At 44.7% G+C, this 12,409-nt stretch overlaps 1 protein-coding gene across 3 annotated transcripts in view; it reads left to right on the forward strand.

Moving 5' to 3' along the window:
- Nucleotides 1-1,260: 1,260 nt before the first annotated feature.
- TMEM18 (transmembrane protein 18) overlaps nt 1,261-12,409 on the forward strand; it is a 123,640-nt gene continuing 112,491 nt past the window's right edge. For 2 of the 3 annotated variants that reach the window (XM_085610789.1, XM_085610790.1), the window contains exon 1: nt 1,261-1,406. In XM_085610789.1, the coding sequence (XP_085466915.1) occupies nt 1,368-1,406 (39 nt within the window). In that variant the 5' untranslated portion in view covers nt 1,261-1,367. The remainder of the gene's footprint in view (nt 1,407-12,409) is intronic. The other variant, XM_085610788.1, reaches the window with a different exon arrangement.

Consider the following 12,409-nt stretch of genomic DNA (forward strand, 5'->3'; position numbering starts at 1 on the left):
GTTTATTAGTACCAGCTATCGGGAGCGCCGGAGCGGAGCTCCTTTCAGGTTGAATTTGGCGCGCTAATGCCGATCGCTAGAACATGGCTGCTACGGGATGTCCGCTGACGTCACACGCAGTCTGCGTCGCAGACTAGACCGCTACACCACAGACACACCCAAAATAAAGCTATTTTTGGCTCAAAAATCGGGAGTCTACCGCCTGAATAGGGTGTATTTGCATGTATGTAATTCACACAATATATTTCTCACCCAAAATTTGCACATCTGAAAAATCTTTAACACTGGTGCACATAAATTATGATAAAACATACTTTTTATTCACAAAATCGATAAAATCTAAAAATGTAACATGTATTTTCCGTGATGGGGTCCGATGTATTCATTTCCAGCACCATAGGGGCATTTTATAGCCTGGAAGAAAGGTTATGGTAAATGTCAACTGTTGCCGGAACTACTGAAATATCTATCAGAATCTGCGAGTTGTAACAAATACGTGAAGACATTGCGTATGAAAACCCGAACGTGAAAAGCAACACGTTGCTCTCTCTTTTTTAAAATAAAAAAAATATTAAAATTGCTTTCATTTAACTTTATCATTAGTAATTATCCTCCGCATCTTTGCAATTTAACGGGGAAATTGTATTCCCCGATGTATTTCCTAATCGCCCCGGCTTCCTTCCGATGCCGACAAATCGGATGCAACGGCCACAGGTCTACATGGCCACGATCTCTATCAGTACAAACGAGTCGCGTACCCGTTAAGGAACCCCTTATTTGGCTAAATACAATGGTACTCCGTCCTAAAACGCCAGGTGTAACTAAGAAATCAACTTGGTAGATAATCGCCGATCCTGTAGTCTGCCGTTGTATTATGCATCTAAATTGTTTATTACGTAATATTTAACTTTGTTGCAAATCACAATTAAATGTATTTTTAAAAAAATTCCTGTGGACGATATTAGTACTGTTGTAATAAGCGTCATGGCAAACCAACCTAGAGTAGATTTCGCTCTTTATTTGTGTTGTGTGATGCAATTTCAGTTTGTCGCTAACGCTGGCAAGTCGGTCTCTAAGTCACTGACACTGTATCAACGGTCTAGAAAGGGTAGTCATGGCAAAGTACCGGCTGCGTCTGTGGGCAGGGCTTCGATCCTGACTGTCGATTGTTTGGAATCGCTCTATTGGTTGAATGGACCAGACGCTCCCAACGAGGCGTCAACTTAGTTTCGGCAGCGCAGTGGTATTGGATCATGTTAGTGGACGCTGATTGGCCAGCGCAGCAGAGCTATCATTGTGTACGCGGCCCTCCGACCCGGAAGCAGGATCGCAGCTCTTCCGCCTGCAGTGAGACTCCGGTATGAGCTATGGTAGACGATGGGCTTGCATCGGCTTTCTCGCAGGGGGTGAGTGCAAAGAGCTGTGGAAATTCCGCGAGGGTGGTGGGGGCCTTTGCAATACCTTTGCCTGTACTTGCTTTGAGACCCAATGGCATACGGATGTCTGACTATTTGCTTTCCCAAGTCAAAGGTCCTCTAGCCACTGTGGGAATCTGAGTGGCATACTGGTATATATTATTTTAGCTCCTGAATCAACATGCTGCTTGTAACTTATGTTTAGGTGCATGTGTTTTGAATTAGTAGAGGTTGGCGAGCCACTGAAAGCTCTAGCCGGGCATTTCTGTTTCTAAGCTCAAGGTTCCATTTCAACTTTCAGCCCAAAAATGATTAGCTGAGCTTTCATGTAACTTCTGCCTGCCACCCATGCTCTGTCCTCGTGCGCCCTGAATTAAAGACCTCATTAACCTTTGGTGCAAAAAAAAGAGACAAAGAAATGCCCATTTGGTGCCAGAAGTATGCAAAGTGAAATAACGTCTAGCTTAATCTGGCTTCCCTGCTTAAAGTTTATGCTCATAGGCAACTTCCTTATTTCTCGAATTCTCCCTTGCCTTCCTTATCACATCCGAAGGTACCTTCAAATACGTGAGTTAAGAATACCAGCTGTGCAAAAACGTCTTGTATTTGATAGACTATGAAGTTGTTTCAGCTATAATAGAAAACTGACAACACACAGGGTGCACATGGAATGCGACACGCGTCTTAGTTCGTTATTGCCACGGCGGGTGGGGGAGGTGGGATAAGAATGTTTCTAAGTATATATTTGAAAATGATCACTTTTAGTAAGTGCATCTTAGTTTAGTGATATAATGTCATGTTCTAAGGCGAAACATTTCTGCCTGTTTAAAAAAAAAATGTTTTGGGAATTTTTATGTGACTTTATCGTGTGTTAACAATATGTTTGTTGTATGATTTGTATGTCAACTATTTTCAGGACTCTACTGTCGTGTAGTTCCTATAAAGCCTATACAGGGTCTCTGCGTTTAGGCAACATACACTGCAGTTTTGGTGTCCAGACTGATTCCAGACACCCCCACCGGGTGTGTTGGCCTGTATACCAGCTAGCTCACAGTGCCATGCCATTAGAAACTCCTCTTACCAAGGCGAGTGTAGTTCTTGGCAACTATCGAACATGACAACCCTGATCCCTCAGGACCATGGAAACAGTGCAATACTTTTTACTCAGTCACTCTTGCTCACTTATTCTCAGAGAAATATACAGAATAAATGGTATGGACGTTTTTAATAAGCATTTATTGAACACTCATCATTCTGGTGTAAAATAGGTGTGCTGAAACAACCACTAGACAGAAAGAGATATAAATGATTAGGAGCACTAAAAAGGTAAAAGGATGGTAGATTTCTACCATTTTGCTATAACCATAAATACAGGCAAGTATATAAAATACATGATAATAAAATGTGTACTCCTACGATGGTACCCTAACTTGATGTACCTAAGTGTACCTAGCATGTGTGTAGATGTTAAGCCAATAATCCCTCTAGGATAAAGTCAACCCTAGTACCTGAAGTGAGACACTGTAGGACCCCGTCTTGGTCTAGGTCTTGAGCTGGACACCCCCGCAAGGGATGTTTGACCACTGCGAGCTGGAGTATCTGCATTCAGGAACCTCAGTGTGTCGGTAGGGAAGTCCTGATCTCCTCTGCCATTGTCGGACTTAGGATGACTTCGGGAATGAACATTGTACATAGTTATTATGCAGGAGATGGTAGTCCTGCTGAGTTTCCAAGAATCCTCATGCATAATGAATGAGGCTTATTGTTCAGGGAAAACCCCACATTCTGTAAGCGGTACCGTAACTAGGTAAATGGTCAGTCCCAGCAGTCCGTTATGTATGTAATGTGGGGACGAATATAGGTGAAAGGTTGGGATGTTAACCAGGCCTATATTGGGGTACCTATATGAAATGTAACTCTACCTGTGCACGGGCCAACCTAGATCCATGTCTCTTGTGGGGTCTCCCTGTTACTTTGTTGGCTCGACGACCTCTGAGTTAGGCTGCATTCTAGACAGTAGTGCTTTTTTTTTTCTTGTGTATTCTGAGCCTACAGTTTAGTTTTGAATTTTATTTCACGTGAAAGTTTCTATATTTTTTGTGTGCTTATGTGTTACATTCAGTGGTCGAAGTGCATAAAACGTATGAGAGCTGTAATCCTGAGTACAGCGGCTGCAAGCTCAGAGATGGCTAAAAAGAAAATAATGAAAACCAACAAAACCGTTGCTGAATATTGTCAGGGAAATAAATATGAAACACAAGCTTTGACAAAACCAGTGAGTCTGACTTTAGCTGAAAACTGTTGTCAATGCTGGTTTTGTTTTGTCATGGTTTTCACACAACTTTATTGTTGAAGAGTTTCTGAGCCCTTGACAACATAAAACAAGCATTTGCAATGCAATAGGTCTCGCATTTACGCCAGTTTCAGCAATTGGCATTGCAAAAGAAAATGGCTTTTAGTTATCTTTTGGTTTTGAAATATAAATAAAACACATTGTCATTTAAAATGCCAATAGCTTAAACTCTCCTAAATGCGAGACCTATTGCATTGCAAATGCTTGTTAGACACAGTGCATTCAGGGTCATGGCAATGTTTACTTTTCGGGGAGAGAAGCACAGAGGGAGCAATTAAGAAGAGAGAAGAAAAAGCAGAAAGAAAAGGAGAGGGTGAAAGAACGGGGAGTAGGGGAGGAAACAGTGGCAGAATGAGAGAAGTTAAATAACGTTGAGCGAGAAAGGAGATACAGATGAGCAAAGTGGGCAAAGGAAAATGAAGAGAAGCGAACCGGAAATAAGGGATGGAAGGAGACGTGGATACATTAGAGACAGAAGTTGGGAGAGAGATACAGAGGATGGGGATAGAGAGGAGAGCATTAAATGGATGAAGGAGAAAAGAGTAGAGAGGATTAGAGATGGGGATGCATGAAGGAAAGAGGGGTACAATGAGGAACTTGGAACCCGTAAATTACATTAGTGTAGCAGGAGAAGCGACGCAGGGCCCTTTGGGAGTGATGGTGAGCACACATGATTTATAGCAGGATTTTAATACCATCTGGGACCTAGTTTCTTGGCTTGCACTGGGACCAGTGATCCCCAGGCTACGCTACTGCCCATCACCAGATGCACCTGTCGCCCCTCCGCTCTCATTAAACAGAGCTGCGCGTCTTCCTCACTGCGCATTTCATCACCTCTCTCCACACAGTGAGACAAGTCCTTCCCTACTCTCCTGGGTGCAACCACTCTGTCTCTCTTCCAGCACTTAACACGCTCCATAGATAGTGTGACTCGATGGCTCCATGGTGCAGGGACACCACTGTTCTATTCCTGGTCTTTGCTTTTATATATCTGTGCATTCTGGGAGTTGGATTCTTGAACATTTTTATTGAGCCAATTGGGCCAACACCCCTGATCACAATGATATGTAAACGCAAAGTCAAGGAATGGAAAAGTGGTGCACCAGCTATACACAGCCATCTGATCACCCTATGCATATATCACGGGTGTGCGTTGTACGTCATCACTACTTACTCTTCTACTATTAACTATATCAAAGCTTCACATAGGTGCGTCAGTGAGGGCCCAGCTGTTAAAGATACTCCTAGGCACACTATAAACATCCAAGCCTGCAGTAATGTGTCCTGGACATCTCTGAAGAGTTGTCATTATATGCTTCTGCTTTTTCACTGGTCTGTACCACCTTTGGAAGACAGGGCTGATCACAGACAACACTTACCGCCCCTCTTGTGGTCCCTGTCACATCCACTGGTGGAGGCCTCCTTGTTGGTAAGATCTTCCTCCTTCTGAAGGTGGAGATGGTCAGCACCCTAAGTGCGCCAGGTATGCCCAGACGTGGGTCCTGGGCTCACTGTGCCACTGGAATCAAGCTATCCTGGCTGAAAAGTGGTGAAACCACGAAACCGGCCCTAGGATGCTTGTTTCCGGTCTAGGGCGGACCTGGCTTGGCAGTTCGGGCTGGACTGTTCCCATGAGGCACTGGGTCAAGACTGATTTGCATATGGCCAGGTCTAAACTGGGTTGGCATGGTGAGCAAAAGAATGATGGATTTAACCCAGATCTCTTGACTGGGGGTGAATGTTTTGATTTGTTCTGCATTCCATCCATCAATTGTGTGTCTTTTGCTGCCTGACTCTGCAGCTCATGTGTGCCCTCTGCTGTTCGAAGACGTGCAGTCTCCATTCCTTCTGCTTTCAATTTAACAATTAAAAAAACAGTCTCAGGACTTCAACAAATAAACAAGACACAAAGACAGTCCAACACATTTGAGACCAATGTCCAGTACAAGCCTGTCTAAGCAGACGAGATCGGTGAACTGATGATGCCGTCGCTTGTTGTTTTAGCAGAAAGCCTGAAAAGCCTTTTAAACTCTTCTTACACACACACACACCTTGTTTTTTTTTTTTTTACCAGTTTCACCTGCCTGCCTGAGAGTCCTGCTCGTATGAGAGTTAAAGCAGATTTTGGAAACTGCGATCCTACCAGTAACAAGCGGCTGCCATTGTGCCGGCTGTTGCGAAAGTGGGCATATCCCGCTGAATGTATGCCCCTTGGTTCAGCCCCCTACCCTTCCCCAAAGGAAGGGGGATAGTGGTGGACCTGGGGCCTTAGTGGAGGCCACCCCTAAGGAACAGAACCCATACTGGGTTGGGTGGGACAATTGAATGGAGGCTGAGAAGGTGCTGTATCTGGGTGCTGGTTCAACCCAGTCATAAATTTTATCTTAGGAATTCGGGCGAGAGGTGGGGGGTATTTTATCGCAGATAACTAGAACAGGGCCCTCTTTCTCCTGGGAATTTCTGCAAGAGCAGAGAGGTGCTGCTGCTACAGGGTCTGAGGTGAGGTGAGGGGAGGGGGTTGGGAGGGTTAGGGGAGCAATATGTCTTTGGATGGATGAAGTGCTGTTAAATAGGGAGAGAGGGTAGGAGAGATGTGTGTGGCAGCCTGCAGGGTTTGCTGATGGGCCGGTAGTAGTAAGAGTAAACAGGATTGGCGCAGCGGGGATCACAGTGCCATCAGTTGGTTTTGGGGGGTTGTCTCCTCACACAGGCACAACGATGCAACGGGTATAGGTGACGATAAGGCAAGGTTGTCAGTCCTCCGCCCTCGAAGGGACTGCTGCGCTGGCTCCAACTCTCATAAGGAGCGGATTCAAGATGCCGTTGGTTTCCTTGGATAGCGGGTTTGGGCCCAGTCTTCATTCCGCCAGCCTTTCATCTTTCTGAGGCCAGTTAAATAAGTCTCAATTTGTTGCCAATAACCGTGGTGCCTACAGTGGTGCTCAAGAGAACTTGTCTGGGGAGGGATGAAGGGGCGCAATACAGGGAGAAATGTGGGGGAGGTTGGAGGTAGTTTGCGCAGGGGATTGTGGAGCGGACGGTCACCTTCGGGAAAGGGGGCGGTGGTGGCGCACGAGGCAGTAAGGACACCCAGGATGATGACGTCCCGTGGGGTTAGATAGGCATAAGTCACCGCACATAAACATAGGTGGGTAACGGGATACAGTTGGGTGAAGAGTGTAATACAATTCTGCTGGGCGGTAGGGTGCGGCTGCATCCGAAGCTTGGCCCAGGTACCACCTTGCGGGCCTCGTAGCAGCGCGCATGGAGGACTGCATTGCCCCGCTCGAAGTTCATATGGCAGCAGGAGTGGAGCAATGAGCTCGAGAATAGGTTCATGATGTGTGTGTGTGATGGTGCATGATGGGTGATGGTGAGGGGGTTCCAGAGACTGAGCAAGATCGGGTGGCTTTAAAGTGTAGTAGGGTTGGCGTAATCAATGCACGGCAGGTACGCACAAATACCTGGAGATGGCACAGCAGGGTATCAAACGCCATTCAGAGGCGATGGATGGTTGCGGGGCATTTGCTTGGGCAGCTGGATGCTCGGTTTAGGAGTGGCAGATTAGTAAATGGGGCTCAGGAGCACAGGGTTATTACGTGAGTCAACAGTAGGCAATTTCGGGGACCAAGGGGGAAGCGACAGGGCCTTGTGATCAAAGCTGCTGATTTGGAGCGGGCGCAATGTCCCGCTGAATGTAAGCAAAGTACGTCGTTGTGCTTGAGATAGGAGAAACTCAATAAAGAAAATAAAACAGATCCAGTGTTATAACAAAGTAATGGGGCCAGTAGCCATGAGAGGAATCAAATGATGACTCTGCCGTACTAAGGATGGTCTAACAAGCCTATTAACGAATCAGCAGCCAGCATTTAGGAAGTACAAAGACACAAGCCAATGAAAAGTGTGGGCGGGGCTTTCCTTCCATACTAAACTACCACAGATCATCCCCGAGCTGCGCTTGCGTCCTGGCTCAGGCTCAACCTAAGCAAACATTGGCATAGCCATTAGGTCTTGCCTTTGGGACCGTACAAGTGTTTAGCCATGCAACAGTTGATGTTGTTGCACCAAGGATATTGTGCTGCATAACTAAATACTTATAATGTCCCAAAAGCGAGACTTATTGGCTATGCTGCGTGCCACGTGCTGCAATTCAACATAATCTGTCATCGTCAGATTCAGAATGAGTGTCGCAGTATGAGTCAGTGAGGCTGAGTGAGAGAGTCAGTGAGTAAACCTGAGTGCAAGTGCAACTGAGAGTAAGTGACTAGTGAATGAGACAGAGTGAAATTGGGTGATGAGTAAGACTGAGTGCAAGCAAGTGTGAAAGAACCCCTAGAAGAAGTCGGGCTTGTTCACTGGAATTCGAGCCAAGGACTATGCCCCAACCCGCACACACATGCACACGCGCAGACACGCACACATATGCACACACACAATTGGAACATATTTGGCAAGGATACAAAACTTAAAAAGATCTGAAATTAACCGCCATCCAAGCCGAATGAAATAAATGGCAAAGTCGTTGGAAACAAACAGCTGTACACTTATTGCTCCAAACTCATCCACAAAAGTATCCTTCCAGCCACTACCCTATGTAGACACCGTCAATCAGGAAAAAATCTTCTCAGCTTGATTGAACTCTAAACAATATTGCTGACCTCTAAACAATTTGACGCACAACCAAAATCAACAACAACATTGACTCTTTGGCAAAGCAGAATCCAAGAACTCAAAGGCTGCCGAGCTTTAGAAAGTGCTAGAGGACCATGTAAATGGTAGTAAAGCTTACAGAAAAGCAGGAAGCAGAACATGTAGCATAAAAATAAAAAATACCCATCTAGAGGGTAAACTGCACAATGAGAAATATGAAAATATGTGATAGATCCCAGCTGCCCTGATTGAAAATGTTGTGATGCTATGCAATTATTTTATCTCACTGAGCCACCTTTTTCTCCATTATCACATAATGGAGCACCTTCAAATACATTAAATCATGACGTGCACTGAACAAAATATGCTTGTATTTGTTTGACTACATTATAACGTTGTTCAGTGCATAATGCGAATGTAGGCTATATATAGTTAATACATGACAGCTGACTTCCCTCTTAGTCAACTAATGGCATTGACTTCAGGGGCAGGAATGTTTCTAGGTATATGCTTAAAAATGATCATTTATAATAAATATCTCTAAAGGTGGAGATAAAATTGATGTATACTAAGGTGAAAGGCTTCTGTGTATTAAACAAATAAGCTACATTGAATTTTGAAGAGAATTTGTCATATTTTTGCAAAAGACAGCAAATTCCCCATCCCCAGCCTCTGGTGAGCCGTGAGCCGGTCTAACAAAACTCACATGCCGAGCTTTCCGCAGAACAGTTTAATGGTTCTTCCTCAAAGTCAGGCCGAGGCAGGCACTCGAGGCCTGGCATTGCCGAGCTCTCCCTCGACTGTCAGAGTGCCTTTGAACACACTCCTTTTGAACATGCGGGAAACGGAACAGAGAGGAAACAAATGCCTGGAATCCTAGAGAGGCAAGTACACAAGCAGAATAGTCCTCTCTTTCAAGCGCAGAGGCTGGCTCGTGAACAATGCCAGCATTTTATAAGTGGAACCCTCTATTTTATTTAAGATTCCGTGCCTTTGTTTTGCTTGTTACGCCTGTACTTGTGTGTGTATATGTGCGTGCATGCCATTTATATTTGAGTGCACCCATTAAGCGCGCCGCTGGGAGGTTACACAACTGTTAAAACAATATTTCAAAATAACTGTACTTCAAATTCACGTAACTGTACTTCAAAATAACTATACTTCAACATCATGTAACTGTACTTCCAGCAAACTGCATGTTAAACAAGGGCGGCATCCTGCGAGAGGTCTGTGCGTCCGCCATGGTGGAACATAAAAAGTAAGCCTGGGCAAAGCACTACGCTACGCTCGCGTAGTTTGCGCTACTTCGTACTACGCGAATTGCACGTAGCTTGCTCGCGGTCCTCAAGGTCAAGTTGGCGACCGCAAGCAAGCAAAATGACATCCCGGCGAGACTTTTTCCTCGTTCGCGATCAGCAACATCAAGTTGGCGATCGCGAGCGTGGAAAATAAACCTCCTGGCGAGATTCTCAACGTGAGGAGGTCAGGTTTCTCATTGCGAGTGGTCGCGTATGCTCGCGACTGCTCGCGGTGAGAAACTGCTAGTTCGCTTTGAGAAATCTATTCGAGCGGCAGAAAACTACAGCTCGCACTGTGCAAGGTGCCGTTTTCAATGATTGCACAGTGCCGGATGCTTGTTCGCACTGTGCAATCATTGAAAACGACATCTTGCACAGTGCAAACAGGGTACTACGCAGTTCGCGAAGTGCTACGCGTAGCTCACATAGTGCGAAGTGCACTTTGCGTAGCTACGCGTAGCGCTACTTCACGAACTACGCCCAGGGTTAATAAAAAGGACCCAGCGCCATTACCAAAGCAGCCAATGGTGGGCGTGCGCAGCTCTGCGACAAGCTAAGTATTACAAGGACCAGGCTTGTGCAAGATGAGAAGGCAGCTGCTGATGGGAGAACCTTAATACGTGCAGCTCCATGCGCTCCTCAGAAAACGTACGCTTGGAGAGGATGACCTTAAGCTCCATGTGGGAATGTTATCTTAAAAGTGTTGAACATATCTTGCTCACCAGAAGTTAGTGAACAACATGGTCCATAAGCAGTAATGACTACAAGATGATTCTTATCTGAAAAAAAGTGCAGCCCTGATCAAGCCAAGTAAAGAGATAAGGAAGTACAGCGTGTCTTGACAACTGATAGGGTTGTAGTTATTCTGAATGCACCGGAGGCCACTTCCATTTAGGTGCTTAGAAAGATTTGGTGGATGGATGTTCAGATTTCTTTAGAATGTCCATACAATCTTTGGGAAATTGCAGGTGACCAGACAAAACAAATAGCCCCTGCGCGCGCTGCTGTTTAAAACAAGCCCAGCAGTGGCGTGTGCGCGCGCAGTCTTCTCTTTTTGGAAGCACACACTCATGCTTGTGGCGCATCCCTGCGTGCTCCCGCAAGGTGGATGCCGCCACAAGCACGAGCGTGTGCTTCCAAAAATAGCAGAGCGACGGCTAAAGGTCCTCCTATACAGCGCATGCGCGCTGCGTAGGCAAGACCTAAAAATTGCTAAAAAGCAATTCTATTTTTGGTCTTACAGCGCACACATTACAATAGTAGTCCTGCCACTGAAGGGAGTTACTTGGTGTGTGTGGCCGTGCTCATTGTGAAAATAAAGAATGCTATCATTCACAGCCAAGCAAGCCAATGGCTGAAGAGGGCTCATCCATTGCCCCTTGATGCACACTGTAGTGCGCAAATAAAATAATGTGAATGATCCATTAACAGACTAATGATTGAAGAGGACTGGCTGAAAACCCCTATAGGTAAGTATAATATACATGTGATTTTAGTAAAATCAAAAAATCTTGGCTAACGATAGATCTAATAAGACACTCGCCTTAAATCGAGATTAAGTGCACATTGAAATAAAATGGCAGAAATGCACTCTTTTGTGTTATGAAAGCTCAAGTGTGGTTAAGGCAATTACTGCTTGTGCGTGTGTATGTATGGAAGTAATCGGGCAGTTACAGAATTAAATCCCATTGGAGCAGAGGGAGAAGAGTGACGTTTGTTTATAGTGCTACAAGGTCGCAGCCTGTGACTGAAAGCATTGAGTATGGAAGTCCTTATTTTAAAATTGTATTACACTCAGTATTAGATAGTACAAGCAATGTCAAAATACATTGTGTTTAAGAAAAAACAAGTGCTTTCAAAGTATATATTTTTAGTCATAAGTAGTTAGATTGTACCTAGTGCAAAGTTGTTTTAGAAGGATGCATTCCAGAACCCAGCCGGAATCACCCATGCATTGCTTCTCAAAAAGAATACATCGTTGTCACCACAAATCCTCAATGACTCCATGTACTGGCTCCCAAACAGCTTTTAGATGTGCTGATTAATAGGTAGCAGGCACACTGGCCAGAAATCTTGTTTGTTTTTTCGCTGTATGCTTCACAATACAGGAGGCCTCCTACCCCCTGTTCTTTCTGCTAGTGGTAGAACAATTTCAGCGTTAACCAGTAATGGTTGTTTTTAACACAAAAGTAGGGGAACTGCTTTAGTGAAATGAAAAATGATTAGGAACGTCGCTCGCAATAAGTCCCAACCACTAGTGCAACTTGTTCAAAAGTATGACAAAGGAGGTATTCCTAGTACACTAAAATACAGAAATGTCCCACTTGTTTGGCATGTAATAGTCCAGATATTACTTCTAAACCACTATAATCTTCGAGGTGTATTCATGCCATACTGCTCTTCTCCCGCACAATCATCTTGGATTTTTGGTGAGATGGTTCATTCTAATTGAATGGAGCTAAGAGATGTTATTGTATATGACTTCACCAATTTAATTTCAAATATTCTATGTAACATGATGACATGAATTTCAAAGATTTGACACCACATAGCAGAAGTATTATATAGGTTAAACCAACCCATATGCTCTTCCTTTTGACTACAGAGCTTTATTTCAGGAGATGCACAACAAACAAACTGTTTCACAATGGTGTGGTGCAGGTCACACACAAGTTAGACTCAGACCACAGACA

Source organism: Triturus cristatus, chromosome 6 (genome assembly GCF_964204655.1).
Source record: "Triturus cristatus chromosome 6, aTriCri1.1, whole genome shotgun sequence".
NCBI lineage: Eukaryota > Metazoa > Chordata > Amphibia > Caudata > Salamandridae > Triturus > Triturus cristatus.